Source organism: Camelina sativa, chromosome 5 (assembly GCF_030686135.1).
Source record: "Camelina sativa cultivar CO46 ecotype springtype chromosome 5, ASM3068613v1".
Classification (NCBI taxonomy): domain Eukaryota; kingdom Viridiplantae; phylum Streptophyta; class Magnoliopsida; order Brassicales; family Brassicaceae; genus Camelina; species Camelina sativa.
In genome coordinates this window covers 37178733-37201254 of record NC_141884.1, presented here as the reverse complement: position 1 = coordinate 37201254, position 22522 = coordinate 37178733, and the positions used below count along the sequence as shown (strand labels likewise).

At 32.2% G+C, this 22522-nt stretch overlaps 3 protein-coding genes across 6 annotated transcripts; 2 read left to right on the top strand and 1 right to left on the bottom strand.

Annotated features, from left to right (window-relative positions):
- The first annotated feature begins 3575 nt into the window (after positions 1 to 3575).
- On the top strand, positions 3576 to 8280 carry LOC104788019 (putative disease resistance protein RPP1). 2 transcript variants are annotated; one of them, XM_087451200.1, is made up of 5 exons: positions 3576 to 3619; positions 3873 to 4437; positions 4569 to 5673; positions 5764 to 6051; positions 6227 to 8280. In XM_087451200.1, the coding sequence occupies exons 2-5, from the start codon at positions 4238 to 4240 to the stop codon at positions 8117 to 8119; spliced, it is 3486 nt and encodes a 1161-aa protein (XP_087307326.1). In that variant the 5' UTR covers positions 3576 to 3619; positions 3873 to 4237; the 3' UTR covers positions 8120 to 8280. The 2 variants fall into 2 exon arrangements, with proteins under 2 accessions (XP_087307326.1, XP_087307325.1); XM_087451199.1 differs by lacking the exon at positions 3576 to 3619 and having other exon boundaries at positions 3742 to 4437; positions 6227 to 8123; positions 8230 to 8280.
- Positions 8281 to 8927: 647 nt separating this feature from the next.
- LOC104788018 (agamous-like MADS-box protein AGL30) lies at positions 8928 to 11331 on the top strand. Of its 3 annotated transcripts, none has more exons than XM_010513698.3 (11): positions 8928 to 9029; positions 9294 to 9479; positions 9595 to 9651; positions 9750 to 9768; positions 9851 to 9915; positions 10023 to 10038; positions 10118 to 10179; positions 10271 to 10367; positions 10446 to 10502; positions 10580 to 11023; positions 11122 to 11331. In XM_010513698.3, the coding sequence occupies exons 2-11, from the start codon at positions 9295 to 9297 to the stop codon at positions 11134 to 11136; spliced, it is 1017 nt and encodes a 338-aa protein (XP_010512000.1). In that variant the 5' UTR covers positions 8928 to 9029; position 9294; the 3' UTR covers positions 11137 to 11331. The 3 variants fall into 3 exon arrangements, with proteins under 3 accessions (XP_010512000.1, XP_010511999.1, XP_010511995.1); XM_010513697.3 differs by having other exon boundaries at positions 9729 to 9768; positions 10586 to 11023; XM_010513693.3 differs by having other exon boundaries at positions 9729 to 9768.
- A 1307-nt stretch (positions 11332 to 12638) lies between these two features.
- On the bottom strand, positions 12639 to 14637 carry LOC104788017 (expansin-A1). Its single transcript, XM_010513692.3, has 3 exons — positions 13921 to 14637; positions 13527 to 13839; positions 12639 to 13386 (listed from the first exon to the last, which is right to left on the bottom strand). The coding sequence occupies exons 1-3, from the start codon at positions 14045 to 14047 to the stop codon at positions 13080 to 13082; spliced, it is 747 nt and encodes a 248-aa protein (XP_010511994.1). The 5' UTR covers positions 14048 to 14637; the 3' UTR covers positions 12639 to 13079.
- Between the last annotated feature and the right edge of the window lie 7885 nt (positions 14638 to 22522).

The window sequence follows — 22522 nt, the reverse complement described above, 5'->3', positions numbered from 1 at the left end:
TAATCTACCATTTACTGATTTTAGAATATTTAATTACCCACCATCTATAATCTATTGCAGAAGTGGCTGCTATAAATCATTTTGTAGGGATTGGTTAGAGTTTTGTATTCATTACACCATAATGCAATTTGTACCTTCCGTTTTGAACTTTTGCTAGAAAATATAAATTCCTTATTTATATAAATGGATTTATTGTGGAACTATATATTTTGATTAAATGCATAGACACTCCATATTAGCACATATCTACGAATGTCAAATTAAGGAAATATGTTTGGTGAAACTTAAAAAATTAAAAGTAGATGTTTTCTTATTTGACCAGAAAGATATCAATTGGCAGAGGAATACATTATAACAGATTCAGAGTATTGGTTGCAGACTTGTAAGGACCATCTGCAGAGATTAACTGAGCATTTCCTATACTTTTTTTTTTCTTCTTCTTGGTCAATAACTTTAAATGTATAAATATTTATTACTATTGTGTCATAAAATAGATGTTATGTTAGTATGAATCGTTACTTTTTCAAAGAGACCAACAACTCACTGACTAGAATTATCAGCAGTTTAGAAGGTTGAGGAATCTAAACAAATTGCACCTTTATATTTTTTTTTATGTTATATACTTATTCAAGTTAACAATATTTATTCACCATAAAAACTACTTTTACGGGTTTTAGGTTTTCGTTTATATTAGAAAGCCATTACGTTACTTTACTGATTTTAATTTTGGTAAAATTTCAATAACTGTTGTAGGGATATAATTATCATCAGAAGTAAATTTCAGTTTTAAACGGGGAACATAAATGTTGGGTAAGGAAATATGATTCAGAAATGAATGCATAGGATCCAATTCATATCAACAGGGAAATGTTTTTCGAGTTTACTGTGGTTCAATTTCAAATATGCGACCCCACGACCTGATTTTAGCGTACCATGTTGCACAAACTCAATAGCATGTGCATGCTCTGCTCCTCATTATCCTACTACTATACTATACTATACTATACACCTACACACACGCCGACACGCGCATTGCTCAATTATGCATCGATCATTTAGGAGCACAACTAGTGACATATCCTATATAGCTAGTTTAATTGATATGCATGGTTTACTTTTACAGGTAGAGAATTTCATGACTATCAACTACTGATTGGTTGAAATTGAAACTAGTTTATGGAATTCCAAGGGTTTTTATTTTTACAATAGTTTTTGTAAAGAGAGAACACGTTTGAAATCAACATGATTGGGACATATTTTCTAGATTAACTTTCTAACTAGCTAGCTAGGATTCCTTAGGTTAGAGTTTCAACAACTGGTCGTTGCTTTGGCTGAAATATATTCAGTACAATTTAGTTTGATTTGGATTCAACTTGGTATGGTTTTAGGATTCTAACCGGAAAAATATACAACATGGTGGATTTGGACTTTAAAACAGGAAAACAAGTGATGTCTCAAAGAAGACAATTACACAATGACATAGATGAATCGAAAGGAAGTTGAGATGACGACGACGACATGTTGCATCACCAAGAAGAGACTCACTGTTCTTAGAGTCAACAAAAACCCCATGACATGAAAGCTAACCAAATAGTAACGATCTCTCATTTATGATAATAGAATTGAATGATATGACCCGTCTATTATCATAGCCCCGTTGCTCTATTTGGGGAAGTTTTATAACATTTTTCTTCCCAAACCATCATCACAAAGATTCACAACCAAAAAGAAATGTAAAACTACTGTACCTTCAATCAACCCTGTGGAGATGTTGGGGCCTCATTCAATATATTCAATATAGAAGTATAGAACTATGAATATATATACTGCATGTGAGTTGTCACGTAAAAAGGGAGGGAGCTAAAGATATTGTAGCCTTATTTTAAAATTTTCACCTAGATTATTCATTTATTTCCAACATTTATTTCAACGTGGTCTAGGGAGGTAATAACTCTTATCGACAACATTCCAAAGTTTCAGTATCGAGCGAGCGGTAGACATTTGCATGAAATTGTGAATAAATAAGATGGAATGAGCAAGCCAATCATCCCTACCAAAAATTGAAGAGGCATAACTAGATAAGAATCATGATTGTAAAGGCCTAAAGGGTTATCGTAGCTGCACCCTTGACTCTCTAATAAATCTACAGGGTATATCTGATACTTAATTCCAATGTTTTAAGACTTTACCGGAAGGTGAACTGAAATCTTTTGGGTTATTGGGTCAGCTGGTCGGACCGGTTAAAACACCGATCAGTTTGTTTATAGTTTTGGGACTTTTGTCTACGAACATAATACTTACTTGTCTATGCATAGATAAAAAACATACATAATTAACTACTAAACAACTTAATTCCCCTATTTAATATTTCAAAAATACATAACTTTTTTTTTTGTAGACTATATAATAGTTTTTTTTAGACTATATAATAGTTATAATTTATAAAATTAGAGTTATTATTTGATTCATTAGTTGGTTACAAAATAGATTATATGGGTTAGCTTCGTTAGTCATACACGAGATTTAGGGGTTAAAATAATTACTTTACCTGTATTATTATTAATTATTAGCAATAAATACACTTAAAGAGTATATTTCAAATAATAATACAACTTAAAAAAATAAATCTTTAACAAAATATATCTCTATTAAACACGTCTGATAGAGTATATTTACAAAACCATATATATTATTAGGCAATTAAAGAAATATAATAAAATCTTTAAGTTGTAATTATATCAAGCAAAAAAATTTATAATTTTTTAATTGATTTTATTCAGTTCTTTGTCTAGCTTCTTTAGATGAACCGTTAGTTATTCTAGATATAATAAATTTTAAATTTCAAAAATTTCAAAATATTAGAAATATTTACATTTATTAAAAACATATCACAGACATGGTTATATACTTATATGGCGGGACGGATTTGTCAGTTTGAGTTATATTTATGAAAATTACCCATACTATAGTTTGGGTACTATTCTAGATTAATACCCATGCTACAACATGTTTTAATGCTATTTTAGAGTAATTCTCTATTAGTACTTAGCAAGACGGGTTTGTGTTGATTAAATTACGGTTAAAAGTAAAAATAATTTATTTTGTAGTATACCACAGATTAAATCCTAAAATTAACAATCAAAATATATTTATACAATCTTAAACACTACATAAATGATAAAACAAACAAATTCATAAATAAATATAATTTGAAAATTTTAAAAAATAGTTAAAAAAAACTATAGCGCAGGTTAAAATCTAGTTCATTAAAATAAAACACAAAACTTTAATTAGACAAAACTTGCATGAAATGTTTATAATAACATCTCGAGAGTATAAGTGTAATAACGTAAGCACTAACTAGATTGAGTTGGCATAAATAGCAAAACCCATAAATACATTAACCCAATTTGAAAATTTCAATTCTTAATGAATTCGTTAACAATATTAGTCCATGCGATATCTCATTTAATACCAATTAGATTTTTTTTAGGCTTAATGTCGATGATGCATTTGGATTTTGGAGTGTTGAAGACGAAAAAACACTTAAAATGCTTAGCTAAATTACATAGCCCATTCTTAGCCTGATCTTTTCATTTTCATTCCTTGTCGACCAAAGGTTAGTAAACATCCATGACTTACTTCTGTGGTGTTGAGTCAATGGAGTCAAGATAACGACATAACGTGTTCAATAATGTAGATGGAGTCAAGTTAACGTGTTCAATAATGTATCTACACAAACCCCTCTTTGTTAATACATCATTCGTTTAGCTGCGCTAAAAAGTAAAAGATTTTTTGATCTTGAGATTTTCTCAGTGTTATGTTAATGGATTTTTATTTTTTCCTCACCATTTTTGCTACTGCTGCAATAGGCTTCTTCATCATTTTTAGAAAATTCGGAATCCATCAAGAAAACAAAGATGTGGGTTCTTCTTCTATATCTTCTCCATCTTCTTCAACATCTCTTCCAACTCTTCCATCTGCTTTGTCTTCCAACTGGAGTCACCATGTCTTTCCGAGCTTCCGTGGGGAAGATGTTCGCAGAAACTTTCTAAGTCACATTCAAAAAGAATTTCAAAGAAAAGGAATTACTCTTTTCATTGATAATGCGATCAAGAGAGGTGAATCCATCGGTCCTGAACTCACTAAAGCCATTAGAGGATCTAAGATCGCTATTGTCTTACTCTCGAAGAACTATGCTTCTACAAAGTGGTGTCTTGACGAATTGGTGGAGATTATGAAATGCAAGAAAGAGTTTGGTTTAACGGTGTTTGCCATTTTCTATGAAGTTGATCCATCTCATGTTATGAAGCTTACTGGAGAATTTGGAGCTGTCTTTAAGAAAACTTGTAAGGGTAGAACAAAGGAGAACATTAACAGATGGAGACAAGCTTTTAAGGAAGTGGCTACAATTGCTGGTTATGATTCAATCAACTGGTTTGTCCTTTTAAATCACCCTTTACTCAATATTTCAACACATCAAAATATTGTATATACCTTTTGAGTCCATATGTAAAACTTCATATTACTAATTTAAAATATGTATTAATCTCACTCATTTTTGGTAGGGAAAATGAAGCTGCCATGATTGAAGAGATTGTCACTGAAATTTCTAAAAGATTGATTAGTTACACACCAACAAGTGATCTCAATGGTTTAATTGGGATGGGAGATCATTTACAAAAGATGAAACAATTGCTTTGCTTAGACTCATCAAATGAAAGGAGGACGGTTGGGATTTTGGGTCCTTCTGGAATTGGTAAGACTACCATTGCTAGAGTTTTACATAATCAAATCTCAGATGGTTTTCAATTGAGTGTTTTCATGAAATTCAAACCAAGTTATGCAAGACCAATCTGTTCTGATGATCATGATGTGAAGTTGCAATTAGAGCAGCAGTTTCTATCTCAGTTATTTAACCAAAAAGATATCAAGATTCATCATTTAGGAACTGCACAAAACTTTGTGATGGGAAAGAAAGTGCTTATTATTCTTGATGGAGTGGATCAGTTAGTGCAATTACTTGCCATGCCAAAAGTGATATGCCTCGGTCCTGGATCTCGTATTATCATCACCACACAAGATCAAAAACTTTTGAAAGCAGTTAAGATCGAACATATATACAATGTGGATTTCCCACCAGATGATGAGGCTCTTCAAATCTTCTGCATGCATGCTTTTTGTCAGGATTCCCCTCATGATGGTTTTGGTAAGCTTGCTAAGAAAGTTACAAGACTTGCTGGTAATCTCCCTTTGGGACTTAGGGTTATGGGTTCTTATTTTCGGGGAATGTCCAAGGAAGATTGGAAAGGGGAACCACCAAGGTTAAAGATACGCCTTGACGGAGAAATAGGGAGCATTTTAAATTTTGCTTATGATGCCTTAGACGATGAAGACAAAGATTTATTTCTCCATATAGCCTGTTTTTTTAACGACGAAGGCGTTGATCATACCTTTGAAGATACACTTCGTCATAAATTCTCGAACGTGCAACGAGGGCTCCAAGTCTTATTTCAGAGATCTCTCATGTCCCAAGAGAAAACTCAACCGATGCATAATCTACTAGTTCTATTGGGTAGAGAAATTGTTCGTAACCAATCCATTTATGAGCCTGGGAAACGTCAATTTTTAGTTGATGATAGAGAGATTTGTGAAGTACTCACCGAACATACAGTAAGTTTTGTCATTTATCTTTTAGTTCCTTTACGCATATACAAAGTTATAACTGACCATCTCTACTTTTATATGTGTTTCTTTCTCCAGGGCAGTGAACGTCTTATAGGTATAAATTTGGAAGTTCATGGGAACGTGAACGAACTGAATATAAGTGAGAGAAGTTTTGAAGAAATGCCTAATCTTCAATTTTTGAGAGTCTATCATGAAAGATTGCACTTACCACAAGGTTTATGCTATCTACCTCCAAAACTTAGAATTCTACATTGGGATTATTATCCGTTGAAATGTCTGCCTTCTAAGTTTAATCCCAAGTTTCTTGTCAAGATAATATTGAAAGACAGCAAACTCGAAAAACTATGGGAAAAAATTAATCAAGTAAGCATTTACCATTCTTTTATGAGTTTTACTTCAGTTTAATTTTCTATGCGATTATTTTTGTACAAAACTGTTATTTTCAAAAATAAAGATAAAAAGACATGATTTTAGCCTTTATGTGCCTTCATTACTTAACTCGTTTTTGTTTGTTGTCTTTTTCTTTTGGTCATTACAGCCCCTTATTAACCTCAAGGTGATGGATTTAGGTTATTCAATGAATTTGAAGGAGCTTCCTTGTCTCTCAACGGCCATTAATCTCCTACATATGAATCTCTATCAATGCTCAAGTTTGATAGAGCTTCCTTCCTCTATTGGGAATGTTACTAATATTCAGAGCTTAAATCTAATAGATTGCTCGAGCCTAGTAGAACTTCCCTCATCTATTGGAAATCTTATCAATCTCCAGGGTTTTTATCCCCACGGATGTTCTAGTTTAGAGGAGCTTCCTTCATCTATTGGAAATCTCATTAGTCTCAAAAAATTGGATATCAGTGGATGCTCAGGCCTAGTGGAGCTTCCCTCATCTATTGGGAATCTCATCAATCTCCAAGAATTGGATATTTGTAGCTGCTCAAGCCTAGTGGAGCTTCCCTCATCTATTGGAAATCTCGTTAATCTCCAAGAATTTTTTTTCCACGGATGTTCAACTTTAGTGGAGCTTCCTTCATCGATTGGAAATCTCATTAATCTACAGATATTATATCTAAGTAGATGCTCAAGCCTAGTGGAGCTTCCCTCGTCTATTGGAAATCTCATTAATCTACAGAAATTGGATCTTAGTAAATGCTCAAGCTTATTGGAGCTTCCATCATCTATTGGTAATCTCATTAATCTCAAGAAATTGTATCTCGGTGAATGCTCAAGCCTAATGAAGCTTCCCTCATCTATTGGAGGAATTATTAATCTTGAGAGACTATATCTCAATGGATGCTCAAGCCTTGTGGAGCTTCCCTTTTCTATAGGAAACCTCATTAATGTCTGGGAGTTGTGGCTCAATGAATGCTCAAGCCTAGTAAATCTTCCCTCATCTATTGGAAATATCATTAATCTCGAGAAATTGGATTTTCGTGGATGCTCAAGTCTGGTGGAGCTACCCTCGTCTATTGGAAACCTTCGTATGTTGAGAGAGTTGAGTTTACAAGAATGCTCAAAGGTAGAGGTTCTTCCTTTCAACATCATCTTGGATTCTCTAGAAGAACTTGATGTCACTGGTTGCTCGCAATTGACAAGTTTTCCCGTGATTTCTACAAACATTAGAAAACTATTGCTCCGTGGATCTTCGATAAAAGAAGTTCCCTTGTCGATCAAGTCATGGTCTCGACTTCATGACTTGTGTATAACATATTGCAAAGACCTTGAAGAATACCCACATGCTCTTGACATCATCACAGAACTGGAGTTGAACGATACAAAAATAGAAGAATTTCCTGCATGGGCCAATGGTATCTCTCGTTTACGTCGACTTGTACTCAAAAAATGCACAAAACTGGTATCACTCCCGCAGCTTCCAACTTCCCTATCATGTTTATATGCAAAAAACTGTGAGTCCTTGGAAATACTTGCTTGCTCCTTTCCCAATCCCAAAGTTTGTCTCAAGTTTATTGACTGCTGGAAACTGAATGAAAAAGGGAGAGACATCATTATCCAGACGTCGACAAGTAAATACGCGATCTTGCCGGGTAGAGAAGTGCCTGCGTTTTTCACTTACCGAGCTACTACTGGAGGTTCTCTGGCAGTGAAGTTGAATCAGTCGAGTCTTCCTACATCTTTGAGATTTAAGGTTTGCATCTTGCTGATTAGAAAGGGTAACACAGCTGATTATGAGGACGGGTCGAGGGTAATGATTTCCATCGTAGACAAACAGAGTGGTCACAATTATGGATATGGAAGCCAATTTCTATGTCCACTTTTAACGAAGCATTTGTACACCTCTGAAGTGGAAGTAAAAAATCTGGAATCCAGAGATCTTTTCTTTGAGTTCAAACTCAACGGTTCTAAATGGGAGATAGGTGAATGCGGGATACGCCCACTCTTGGAGGAAGACACTCATGTGGAAAATTCTATATAATGAGGTGATTAGTTCATTGTCAGTGTATATATATTTTTGTAATACATTTTTCCTTCTTCTTATTTTTCTTTCGCTGTTTCAAATTTTGTAACATTTGGTATTCAACATAGAAAGTCGTAAGCCGGCCGGTAGCTCTACTAAGCGAAGATTTCAGGGAGAAATCAATCACTGAAACACTCTTTCTCAACCTTCATAGCATCGGTTTCAAGATTTCTGCTTCGTTATTCCTCCCATCATTCGGAATCTAGTTTCTAATAACAGTTTTTAAAAGTACCAATTTGTTTTCTTTTTTCAAAATCTTTTACTAAAATAAATATCTGAAATCATCAAAACATATTAATAAGCATGTATATACAAAAACATAGATGGTTCAAGAAAAAACACATGTGAAAAATGTAACAAAGAAACAAGGGTTGTCTAAACTAATCAACACGTGTAGACCGTGCATTTCTACGACCGCAAGATGGATTGCTTCACCGTTACGGCACAGCCTCATCTGATCTAAGTGCCACATTCCTAAGATTTGGAACCCGATAGGATTGACACGTAACACGTCGGTTGGTTAGTAGCTACTGGTGACTGATTACTTCGGTGGTTAGCCTAAATGAGTGGTCCAATAAACATAAAGCGGGTGATTCGTTGTTTCTGTTCTGTGAAGTAATAAGAGAAGAAAATTAATGAGACAATCACAAATTTACCTAGTCTCTAGCTTCAAACCCTAATTCCCGATTTTTTGGTCTCCCAACCAATACCTATTTCTTCTCTCTCTCCTTCACCTCAAAGCTCTGTTTTTTTTTTTCTTTGTCCTATTCTCTCTCTGTTTCTTTCTTCCTCGTAAAGGAAAGTTTCGTTTTCCTTTTTAGGTTTCAGCATCCGAATTCAAAGAAAGTTTTGTTTTATCTCAAATTAGGTGAGTTCAAATCTTCACTATTTCAGGTTAATTCTTTTGATTTCTAATTTTATTATGTTGTCTTCTAGGTTTTCCTAAAATTGGTAAGCACTCATTTATTGATGAAAGTATGAATCTTGGAAGATGTTATAATTTTAGTTTGCTACCAAAATGGGTTGTCCTATATTGGTTTGTTTGGGTTTCTCGATAGGAACAAAGGTTGTTCTTTTATTTGAATCATGTTTCTCGATAGTAAGATTGATTGATTGATCCGAAGTTATGCAGGATGGGTAGAGTGAAGCTAAAGATAATGAAACTACGGAACATGAATGCACGTCAATGTACGTATGCGAAAAGGAGACATGGGATTATGAAAAAGGCTAAGGAGTTATCGATCTTATGCGACATAGATGTTGTGCTTCTCATGTTCTCTCCCACGGGAAAGGCTTCACTGTGCCTAGGCAAAAACAGGTCTGATCTTACTTTTCTTAGTACCAAAAAGGCTGTTTTCACATCGTTCTTGTTTAGTTTTTGACTTTTTGTCTTTTGTTTGATGTTCTGTTTTTTTTTTTGGGTTTTGTTTTAGCATTGGAGAAGTCATTGCTAAGTTTGCTCAACTCACTCCTCAAGAAAGAGCAAAGAGGTTACATCCCTTCACTCCACACATTTCTAGAATCTATATTTGTTATGCGTTAACATTACACTGAACATTAAACTCAGATCAATTTGTCGTTTGAACAGGAAGTTGGAAAACCTTGAAGTAAGTAGTGATTCTTGGCTCTGTTTAGTCTCTCTTCTCTTCTCATCACCTACATTAATACCTTTTTTCCACAATATCTCAGGCTTTGAAGAAAATGTTCATGAAACTTGACCACGACGTAGATATATCTGAGTTTCTAGACAGAAGGTGTGTATATTATATAAAGAATATCAGATTCTTTGTGAACTCTTTCTCTCTTTGTTCTTGTTTTAGTGTTGTTGGGTATTACTAATGTGGCTCATTTTTGTTAACAGTACACCAACAGTTGAGGTATGTACTAAACTACTACTACTACTACTAGTATGATGTCTATAATGATGCTGAAGTACCTCCTAATTGGAACTATAAGGTGCTAAGCGAAAAAGTCAGGTTTCTGAGAACACAATTATCAGATATACACACACGACTAAGGTGCCAAGATCTTGTATATATATACTTTCTGTTACATGTTCCTTATGGTTTTGCTATTCTAATTTGTGAGTTACATGGTTTTTTGAAATAGCTACTGGACCAATCTAGACAATATCAACAACGTAGATGATTTGCAGCAACTAGAGGATTCACTAAGACTATCTCTGGCTCAAATCAGTGCTCGTAAGGTATATAATCCATCTCCTAGATAATAATGAGTTAACGTCTTATATTACAAAACTTATGCATCTTATGACGACGTATAGGCGAGCATGCCGCAACATCAGCAGCGACAGCTTATGTCCTCAGAATGCAAAAACCAGGTAAAGAATCATCAGTTTGGACATTAAAGATGTTTAGGTATGTGTATAAAATAAGCTATAACATTGTGTTTATGCAGCTGCAGACTGAAATAGATATAGATTTCGGAATAGAGATGGAGCAACAGCTTGAGAATTTCTCATGGGTTCGTACTACTGATGAAAACATGAATGTTCCTATAAAAGAAGAAAACCCTTATCTGCAGGTTCATCAAATGTACAAGGACATAACGTGTTCTGCAAGTTCATCTCTTGGAAATTACTCAGGACTCTCAACTCCAAAACTGGAAACCGGCAGCATTCCCGGGATACCGGCTGATCCAAGCCTACAATTCGGCAATCCTAGTTTCCTAAATGATCAAAAGCTTCAGAAACTAGCTGAGTGGAATCTGTTAGGAAGTCCTGCCTTTAGCCAGGTCTTGGAAGCTTTTCATAAGCCTCAGTTGGGAGGAAACAAGTACAACTGGACCTCTCCTGAAACATTACCTTATGTTGCTATCTTTGATGATCCTCTATATTTTTGGGTAAATAACGGTTTGCTCATCATTCATTTGCTTCAAAACTCAGTTTTTGGCAGGTCTTATTATGGTGACTGTTTCTGAACAAATTGAATTTGATGCAGCCAAGTGAGCAGTAGCTCCGGAAAAACTCAAGAGGAATTGGATCCGAAAACCGCCTTGTCTTGTATTGAGCAGTCACAATTCACAAATGCAGAGGAAAGCTAGGATAAATAAGTAACAGGGACACACTATATAATATATATGATACCATTTTAAGTTACTTGTAACTCACGACATCTCTAAACAGCGTAAGCAGAGTTTTGTTTATTTTCTCTATTTTATTGTCTTGCCTTGATAGTTGATACTATATATGGGAAGAAAATTCAAACCATCATGAAGAGTGAAAAACAAACCATATATATATATCCATCTACATCTCTAAACTAAACCATAATCCAAACAAACAACACAATATATACAACTCATCACCAGGGCTCACTGAATGCTAAGTTGCTAACAATGTGAATGGGCTATAGATTGTAATGGGTTTTGAGAAGGTCCATTGGGAAAATACGATACAAGGCAGTAAGGGTTTTTAAGAAGGTCCATTGGGAAAAGACGATAGTTACATATGTTGGTTAGCAATGCGACTGATGGGGACTCATAAACAGAGGGACTCATGTGGGTAGTTAGAACAAAATAGGATTGTCAGACGAGCACATGGCTTCGGTTATTCTGTATCACTCGTGAACTGTTACTACGTGCACGTCATTCTACTTTTCTTTTTTTCTTTTTGTCACAACATGCTATTTGCAGCGTAATTTATTTTTTATAATAATTATTATCTGATAAAACATTAAAAGATTTATTCTTTCTTATGGCTGATTTTAATTTCTCAGTCAGTTGGATTTTTTAATCTTTCCCCAATAATTTTCTGTCTACAAAACTAACTACAGAATAAAATTCTTCAAAATAAAAATAAGAGTATATTTTGATGGTTGAAAAAGGTATTCTAGTGAAGTGACATATATATTTTTATTTTTGTTAAGTTCTAATGTTTTTTTGTCGACTGTTGTATGTCTTACATATACATGAAGTTTTTTTTTTTTTTTTTTGAAAAAGACATATATATACATGAAGTTATATGAAGTTACATACATATACATGTCCATCAATACACTCGACAGTTATATATTTTACATATGGATGGATGACGAATAAATTGCTAATATTGCCTAGTCTATAACAAAAAGATGAATTTATGTCCTGTATAGTTATAACTTATAAACGAATCTATTACGTTTGGGAAAGAGTGAGCAGGCGGTTACAACTTACAACTCTGCTTTTATACATGTGCCATTTGAGACAATCCCATATATGATAGTTAAGTTAAAATAGATACCATATAGTCATCAAATAACCAAATCTCTTCACATGCAAGCAAATACAATACCATACTACTTGTCGGAGATAAGTCTTTTGATAGGTTAATTAGTCTAGTTTTGACAATTGATAAATTCTCAATGCAATTCATGTGTATTATAAATACATGCCGGACGTGAAACTAAAGTTAACAAATACATGCCAATCATGTTCCTGACTCTATATGATATGATAATTTATTATTACACACAAAGTAAATAACAAATCTTCAATACTTTCTTACTTGTAAAAATCGAAAAATTTACAACATACATGACTTTTAACGAGATTAATACAATCTAAAACTCTCCCTCTCGTTCCGAGAAGGGATTACAAATGACATGAGAGACTACTACTAGTAGCGGGTGGGTAACTTAATCCACCTCTGCATCAGTATAACATAAAACCTCACCAATAAAAAAAGAAGAAGAGAAAAAAGATAAAGAAAAGGTCCCAACAAAGAAGACGTCATCAAGGGCCTCGTGCAAAATCAAGCACTCAGAAGCACCACTTCTCTTTTTTAGGTAACCCTAACTGTAAGAAAGGACCAAATTACTATTATGTCCCTCTCTAAAGCTTTTTTTGCTTACTGCTTCTACTACAACATAGACACCACACACGATCAATGAGACGAGAGATTTGACGAAGTCACCCCTTCCTAACGCAGCTGAGCGCCGGTGAAGGTCTGGCCGAAAGACCAGCCTGCGGGAGCGGCGTTGTTGGAGATGATGGTTCGACCGTCGCTTGTGGTGATTTTGAAAGACAGAGCTTGTCCGTTTAGGTAAGAGTTACTCTGCCAGTTCTGTCCCCAGTTCCTTGACATAGCTTGCCACCCTGTTCTTGAACCTTTAACCATCACCGAGTGAACATCTCCGGCTCCTCCTACGTTAGTAATCAGAACAAGGTTGAAGTAAGAGTGTCCGTTTATCGTAAACCTTATTCCTCCTCTTCTCACGCATGGCACTCTGTTAAAACACACCACAACAAAAAAAAAAAAAAAAAGCAAAACAGAGTAAGATTCTTGTTTAGGGTTAAAACAGAGCAGCTCTATTTCTTGTTTTTAAGGCTAAAAACAGAGCAGTTGAAAGAAAGGTTTTTTTTTTACCTTCGGTAAGCGACGGGGACAATGCCAGCTCTGTATTGAGCGATACGTTGAAATACAGGCTGAGAGAGATCAAAATGCTGTTGAGGAGGGTTACACCAACCTCCTGCGTTGTTCGGTAAAGCGTTGTTAGGTGGGCAAAAGTTTGTAGCTGTGACAACGATAGAGCCAGGGAGACACCATTTTCCATCGTTCTGGCATCTTAGCTCGAAGCAAGCACCACAACTCAGACCGTTGTTGAACAGAGCCGTGCTTAGCGCTGCGGTGTTGGTTCCATAGCCTTGGCTATAAAGGTTTCCGTATCCACAAGCACCTCCTGCAACCAAAGAGATTTTGAGAATTGGGACAAAATGCAAAATTTTAAAGCATCATGAGAGAAGGTTTCAAGGTAATATACCCATTGTGCCGGAAGCATCACCACCACCGTAGAATGTGGCGTGTGCGTTGACCCAACCTCCTCCGGCGTAGCCATTGACACATGACGTCATTACTCCGAGGATAGCCATAAACAAGACAAGAGCCATGGTTCTTTTTGAGAAGATAAAACTAGTGAATGTGTGTGTGTGGTGTGATAGAGAAAGCAAAATGATTACTTGGGGAAGGTTTGATCTTTCTTCCTTTCTCAAAGAGGAAAGAAGAGGAGGTGATTATGAGGAATCTGTTGTTTGGTTTAGAATTGGAAAAAGCTGAGGAGGCGAGTGGTTCAATTTATAGAAAACTTAGCTAGTGATGATTTTACTTTTTTGCCACTATTAAAGCAAATTAGTCTAAGCTTTGCACTCCTTATAATTTGTTTTATTTTTCTTTCTAAAACAAGGCAAAGACACGGACTGCAATTTGTATTAGTAAGGGTGTGAATGGTTACAGCGATTGGGGCGGACAAATCTGTCTACGGATTGGACCGCTTTTTATTTACCATTCAGCAAATGTAATACACAGTGGTGCTGTTCAAATAAAGCAGAGATAAGACCGCAGCAGACCAACTGCAGACCGCTTTTGCATACAAATAAAATTAGTTTGCAGCGGTTTGTAGTCTGCTTTAAAAATGGAGCGGTTCAAACTGTAGATGGATTTGACCGCCTTGACTACAGTTACCATTCAAACCTTTAAGTATAAATGGCATAAAAATGGAAGACTTAATATAAAATATTAATATTTTTAAGATTTTATAAATAATATAAATATAAAATTAGGTTTATTAAATGTACATATCAATGAACTGTATAGTATATATGTAGTAATAAATAAAATATATATTTTTATTGTTGGGGACCAAAAACCGCTGAAGGTTTTTAATATTAAATGGTATGAAAAAGCAAAGAGGCAAAGACACATGTGAGCTACAAGACGGGTCGTGTGGTTTCTATTTTTTTTCAGGCGCCTTCAAACACACATAAACACAAATTTCCCTTGGGAAAATATATTTAGTCTATCAAGAACCATTGTGGAAAATTGTAAAAGATAAAAGTAGGTAATCTAAAAATTGTATTTGGTATGGACTATGGTAGATGTAAATATAGACATGGTTATGGCCTTATGAGTTAAAGTCAATATGGACTATGGAGGCTGGAGAAAGTTTTTATTACTGATGACTGAGTGTGAAATTGAATAATCAAAAGAAAATATCATAAAGACAAAGAAAATTCAAGTTGAGATCCAAGTGGGTCACAGTGGTCTGCTTTGAGGTCGATGTACCACGACACGTATAGGTTTGTCGTTCGTTTATCTCTCAATCTAATGTGTCGATGCCTAAACCATCTATTTATTTGAAATCATCAAAACTATGTACGATCGATGGAAGTCGTGTCTCGTTTATGTGAAAAAATGTCGCTGAATTAGTACATTAAAAAATTAAATTACTCAATGACAAAATAATTACTATTTTACATGTGTTTGGTGACTGATGAAGTATCTATAAACTTCTAAGGACTTTCTTAGGTGTTTCTGCAGAAGTATTTATTAGGGTTAGTTAGATTTTAGTAGTTTGAGTCACATTTTTGGTTTGCGCATGGAAGAAAAATAAATGTACATTAAATTTAATAAGGTGAAAGGAGAAGTTCAACGGCAGAAATCGACGGCCAAGTTTCCGTAATTTCAGCTCAAAACATGGTCCACAAAGTATCATGGACGGTCCGTTTGCTAGTTCTCCAATGTCTCAAGATAATCATTTTTTAATAATTAGTAATATTGTTTTTTTTTTTTCACAAAGAGAAACAAAATATATAAATGATGTATATTGATGAAGTAAAAGATAAATAAATGAAAACACAGAGATAGCCCCGCATGTGGATGACAGGCGCCGTTTCAAGCTAACGTTGTAAGCATGTATTGATAGATGAGCAGAACAATGTTGACACGATTCCATCTTCTTTTGAATTGTCTTTATTAGTGTTGTTAATAATGATTTCTTCTAAGTTCTACAAATGATTAGAGTAACACCAATTTGTAAACATGCAGGTACGTGTTAAGTTAATGCAAACAAATAATTTATTTGGAACTAGTTAAAATTTTTATTTATTTCCAAGTGAGCCATTCTTCAAAGTGTGTACGTAGTATATGTTAAAGCTAAATCATCAACGTGAAGAGACTGTTGGAATATTATGCATATTCTAAACACAAATTTTGAATGTTAGTCCTTATGACGATATAATTAACGATATCAAATTTGAGTTAAGATTTGATTGAGCTTGCCAAAAAAAAAAAAAATATTATAGAGGCTTCAAAAGAACATATGTCCCTGAATTATCGCAACATAAACAAACGGTCATGACGACAACAATCATAAAGAGCAATTGTCAATATATGTACGTGCATTTGTATGTCTTTATGTGCTTAATATAAATTACACACATATGTGCATATAAGTAAAAAAAAATATATAAAACTGTATATTAGTCTATATAGAAACTTAATTATTTTCTTTCCACGAATATGATAATTAATTTGTTTATGCTTCTAGATTAATTATCATCGTCTGTTATTTTCTTAGTAGTCTGGTACTCTGATGTAAATCAGACAACCACTCTTTGCGCATGTTTGTCTGCGTGTATTATTATTAATATACTCCCATTCATATAACCCATATAACCATTAGTATTAGGAAAAAGATGGCTAGCTACATGAAGTATAGAAGAATGCATGGTCACACATGCCAAGTATAATATTGTATCCTCAACTACACGAAGTATATGTATTGCATGACCACATGCATGAACTATCTGACGTTATGTGGTCAACACCATAGACATACAACCCGGTACACCGGTCGAATGATTCCGGCGAAGACCGACGTTGACTCCGGCGTTGACCAACATTGACCAAAAAAGTTATATTTTAATTTTTTATATTAAACAAAATAATAAATTATTATATTAAATTATTTATGGTTTTTCATGATTAGAAAACATATTCTATTCAATATCCAATTATTTATATAACTCTAATGTATTTTTGCTTATAATTAGTTACTTTTTATTTTTAAAGCTAAAATAATAGTTAAATAAAAATAATTAATAATTATTTTCAAAATATATATAGATTTTATCTTGATTTTAGGATATGTTTGCAAAAGGATATAGAATAAGAGGATTATTTCAAATGCCCTTATATTATATATTGAAAATAATTATGTATCTTTAATTTTATCTGTTAAAAGTAAATAATATTAATTTTTTTTTATTGTTTACATGTTATTAGGAGTAAGTAATTTTTTTTATACCAAAGAGTATCTAAAATTTTGTATACTCTTTACCATGAAAATTTTAAAGTAAAGAGTCATATACTCAAATCTTTTGCATATTATTTTTTAATGAAAGTAGTTGAATTTGATTTTATTGATTCTTGTAGTATTTAAAATTTAATAATTTGATGATCAGAGATTTATATATATAAAATCATTAATAATTACATATTTTATATATATATGTATATATATATATATATATATTTCTTGAAAATATTGATTAATGATTTTATTTAACTATTATTTTAGCTTTAAAAATAAAAAGTAACTAATTATAAGAATGAATAGATTAGAGATATATAAATAATTAGATATTGAATAGATTATGTTTTCTAATCATGAAAAACCATAAATAATTTAATATAATAATTTATTATTATTTTTTTAATAAAAAAATACTTTTTTGTCAATGTTGGTCAACGCCGAAGTCAACGTCGGTCTTCGCCGGAATCATTCTGACCGGTGTACTGGATTTTATGTCTATGGTATTGACCACATAACGTCATATAGTTCATGCATGTGGCCATGCTATACATATACTTCGTGTAGTTGAGAATACAATATTATATTTGGCATGTGTGACCATGTATTCTTCTATACTTCATTTAGCTAGCCATCTTTTTTTTTTCCTCAGTATTATTACTAACGTGATGGTAGGAGCAAGGGCAAATATGTAAGACGAAATTATTAAAAGTAAACAATATCAGAGCTGCCCGAAGCCGGTTTTAACGACCTTTAACCAACTCTGTGTCTGGAGAACCTCTTTATGTTTTGTTTAATCACCTCGAGGTTTTTTTCAAGATTCCATTTTCTCGGTCCAATGTCATTTTTCGGAATATTTTATATCAGCTGACGATTCAACTTTTACTACTAACTAAAGTTATACTAACTCAAATGTTAAGCTTCATACCGATTTGATAGCAAGTACTATAGAGAAAAACCGAAAATTTACATCTAACAAACTTCGATAACGATAAAATACAAAAACGATTAGAAACACGATAAAATTTCTGATATGCTCAAATTAATCGTAGAACTACTCTTTCAGATTAAGATATTTAAGGATCGAATTCTACAAAACTCAAAATTTACACAATAAAATACAGAATTTTATAATTACGTTAAACAAAATAATTTGTATTAAAACAAAAAGCAATGTAAATAAATCAATTAAAAGGTTGTAAATTCAGAGGATTAAAAAGTTAGGTCTAGGAAATTTCTCAGGAAATTACATAATATAAATCAATAAATAAATAGAATTCAAACAATTAAAATTAGATCTAGAACTCTAAACTCAATTGTAAAATAATCAACTCTCACTGCAAATATTATCTAAGTTTAAAACTTGAAAATCTAAATCTCTTTGCAAAATTCAAGTTAGAAACCAATTTTAAAAACAAGTTTAGATTTGTTCATAAAACATCTTTGTAAAAATGTAATTTTGCTCATCAAAAAGTTTTATCAAGAAAATCAATTATATTCTCATATCAATTTATTTTCCTAGATTATTAATTCTAGGTGATCAATCAGGAGTTAATGTGAAAAACAACCAAAGATGAAGATCACACAAGATAATGAATTCTAAAAATAATTAGATCTAATAATCTATAAAAACTCTGTGAAAAACCATGAATCTAACAAACAAACTACTCAGACATATTCAATGAAGAACAAAACATATTTCTGAATAATAAACAATAGAAATTAAAATAATAGATAGGGAGTTTAGAAATCTTCTCTCTACATATGAGTTTAGATCCGTCTCTCCGATAACTCTCAAAACCTCTATCTCAAAAAGTTACAGAAAATAAAGCTTAAGTCTAAACAATAACCTAAAAATTCTATTTATGTTCTAAAACACGTATAGGGACTAATGATGTAAATATGGAAAACTTTGTAAAACTTAGGCTTCTTGTGTCGGCTAAAAGGGGTGTCGATCGACACCACCCTTGGTTATCTTCAAGTTGATTTCCTTTGGTTCAATACTCCAAAACGTCCCATATTGCTCCACTTTGCTTCATCCATGCCAAAATCCTATAAATCCTGTAAAGACTCACAAAGAACCTAAAAATACATTAAAATATTCTAAAAAGACTACTTATATCATGGTTAAAAATTACAAAAACCATGATATATCAATTTCGAAAAAGATACAACAATTAAACACACAACTAAGGTTATGTTTGTGAGAAATATGTATGGAATACTATATTATTGATGATATTTAAAATTGTTTCAATTCTGTAAAATTAATTTCACATATATACTTTTAGAGAGAAGTAGAAAATTTTCAAGAGATATATATATATTAATATTATATTCTCAAATAAGGAAAAAAGTATATCTTTTAAAAATCACAAACATGGTTGCCCGGTCTTTTATAAATTCTTCTCAATGATAAATCTCATAATTTATCTACCCGGTCTTTTTTCACTATTTCTACTAAGGATTCTCTGACGAGACACTTGCTTCTTCTCATCTTCTGTGGTCCTTTTCCTAATAGTTTATCTGTGACTGTGAGTACTGAGTAGTGAATTTAACCAATTTTTTCTTAGAAACGATTTCGATTTTATTAAGGAAAAATGTTTGCCAGCTACGCCAAGTATTGGCCAACACATAGCCACACATACAAACAATATAAATGTTTTGTTAGCTACATGAACTATTGTCATTACATAAGGACATGCATAAACAAACATGAGTTATGTGTACAACACCATAACCATCTAATTCCGATGATTTGTTTGCCGGAATCTGGTGTTGACCGGTATTGACCGGCATTGACCAATGTTGACCGGTATTGACCAAAAAATTAAAAATTTTATTTATTTTTTACAAAAAACAAAAGTTTAAAAAAAACAAAAGTTTTAAAAAATTACATAACTCTACTAAAAAATTATATAATAAATTTTTACTACAAAATAATACAACAAATATACATTTTCCTTTTATAAATTCAAAATTTGGTTTTTAAGTTTATACCATATCATTTGTATACCCTATTATATTTTATTATGTAGCATGCTATTAAATATTTTTATATAACAAGTATATAAAAATAATGGTAAATCAAAGGTTATATAGCAAGGTACAATATACTTTAACAAAAAAAAACAAATTAGACTCAATTATAAAAAGTCTATGAACATTTTTAAGCCAAAAGATTTTAAGAAAAAATTATATGTCTCATCATTTGTTATATATCATATTATATTTGTTATATAAAAGGAAATTTTTGTATATAACAAAATTTTACTACAAAGTATTATAACAAATATACATTTTCCTTTTGTATATAACAAATATAATATGGTACATAACAAATATACATTTCCCTTTTGTATATAATAAATATAATATGGTATAAAATTTAAAACTAACTTTTGAATTTACAAAAGGAAAATGTATATATGTTATACTATTTTGTAGTAAAATTTTATTATATAATCTTTTAGTAAAGTTATGTAACTATTTTGTTGATTTTTATTGTTTATGAAAAAGAAAAAATTGGTCAACGCCGGTCAATATCGGTCAACGCCGGTCAACACCGGATTCCGGCAAACAAATCATCAGAATTAGATGGTTATGGTGTTGTACACATAACTCATGTTTGTTTATGCATGTCCTTATGTAATGACAATAGTTCATGTAGCTAACAAAACATTTATATTGTTTGTATGTGTGGCGATGTGTTGGCCTATACTTGACGTAGTTGGCAATCATTTTTCCTTTTATTAATGGATGCGTCGCCATCCCAAGTAACTATTATGCTAATGCGGCATAGCCTTTTACTAAAATGACTTTTTCTGTTTGGGAAAATGAAATGATATTTAAAAAGCAAAAAAAAAAGAAAAGTAAGGAAATAAAGCAAAGCGTATTACGCATACTAATTAATTAAGACATTTTGATTAGAAGAAGACGTTACAACGAATAATCCGGAAAGGAAAACAAAACCCATCACATTGCAATCATGCAATGACGGTTCCGTCACTTTTTACGTGGATAGTAATGAGCTACGTAATCCAAACTGTACTCAATCTTTTAGTACGTATATGGACTGAGCGCATGTGTAATGTATACAAGTTTCTTAATGTATAAAAAGATTATTGAACTGTCATGAATATCATTAACCAAGGCTACATATTAACTTCGATATATAACCAAGAACTATAGAAATAATTTTCTTTCATAAGTCTAATAAATAAATTATGGAGGGAAAAAAAAGTTTATGGAGTCTCATATTCTTACCAATTTATCACCCTAAATTATAGTATAACTTTAAGGTTAGCTAAAGATAAACAAAATTCACTTTTGGAAACGTGGGTGACGTTACACCATTGTGATGACCATGTGAGATGTATCAAATCTTAAAGTCGGCTTCATGTGCTTAAGTCATAATCATGTAAATTGCTTACGACTCTTTTGATTAATTACTTATTTATTGTTTGATACCAAATTTTTTTTGTTAAAAGGGTTTTCTTTCATACCAAATCTCCCAAATTGGTTTCTTCCCCAATACCCATTTTAAATATTTGTTTTATCCGAATATCTCTTTGCCGATGTTATTTAATATTTCGTTTTATAACTTTTCATCTTATATATAATATGGTACATTTTTTTTTTTTTTTGTTTCAAAAAATGTGGTAAGTTATACTCTCTCCGTTTCAAAATATAAGATGTTTTAGTTAAAAGCACGCATAATAAGAAGTGTCTACTTTTAAAAAGTTTAATCAATAATAAACAAACAAGACTACATAATATAAATAATAATAAAATATAAAATTAATCTAAAAGTTACCAAAATTAAAAACTTACTATATTATGAAACAAAAAAACCTCTAAAACATCTTATATATATGAAATGGAGGAAGTATCTATATTAACGTTTTTTAAGTACATTTTATATTATGTCCTTTTAGTTGTAGTTATTTAAAAAAATATTTACAATCTTAACTCTTAGAAAATTTCCTAAAATAACAATTACATCAGATTTTGTTTCCTAAATATTTTACATTTTATTCTTAATAGAAATGTAACAAACTGCAATCAATATTTTATTGAAACAGAAGCTATACTATATTAATGACACCTTCTATTGTTTTTTGAAGATATTATATCTCTAAATTCTTTGTAAACAAAGAAAACAACAATTTAATCATATTTTGTTTTTCAAAACATGTTAGCTTCGATTCTTAATGTAGATAAAAATGTTAGTATAGATAAAAACTTTGATTCTCATTTTTTTAAATCATATTTT

Coding starts and splice junctions, on each gene's coding strand:
- LOC104788018 (XM_010513693.3), top strand. CDS start 9,295: ATGGGTAGAGTGAAGCTAAAGATAATGAAACTACGGAACATGAATGCA. Junction 10,180..10,270: donor GATATACACACACGACTAAG/GTGCCAAGATCT, acceptor TTTTTGAAATAG/CTACTGGACCAATCTAGACA. Junction 10,368..10,445: donor CTCAAATCAGTGCTCGTAAG/GTATATAATCCA, acceptor GACGACGTATAG/GCGAGCATGCCGCAACATCA.
- LOC104788017 (XM_010513692.3), bottom strand. CDS start 14,047: ATGGCTCTTGTCTTGTTTATGGCTATCCTCGGAGTAATGACGTCATGT. Junction 13,840..13,920: donor TGATGCTTCCGGCACAATGG/GTATATTACCTT, acceptor CTTTGGTTGCAG/GAGGTGCTTGTGGATACGGA. Junction 13,387..13,526: donor GTCCCCGTCGCTTACCGAAG/GTAAAAAAAAAA, acceptor GTGTTTTAACAG/AGTGCCATGCGTGAGAAGAG.
- LOC104788019 (XM_087451199.1), top strand. CDS start 3,821: ATGTTAATGGATTTTTATTTTTTCCTCACCATTTTTGCTACTGCTGCA. Junction 5,674..5,763: donor AAGTACTCACCGAACATACA/GTAAGTTTTGTC, acceptor TTCTTTCTCCAG/GGCAGTGAACGTCTTATAGG. Junction 6,052..6,226: donor TATGGGAAAAAATTAATCAA/GTAAGCATTTAC, acceptor TGGTCATTACAG/CCCCTTATTAACCTCAAGGT.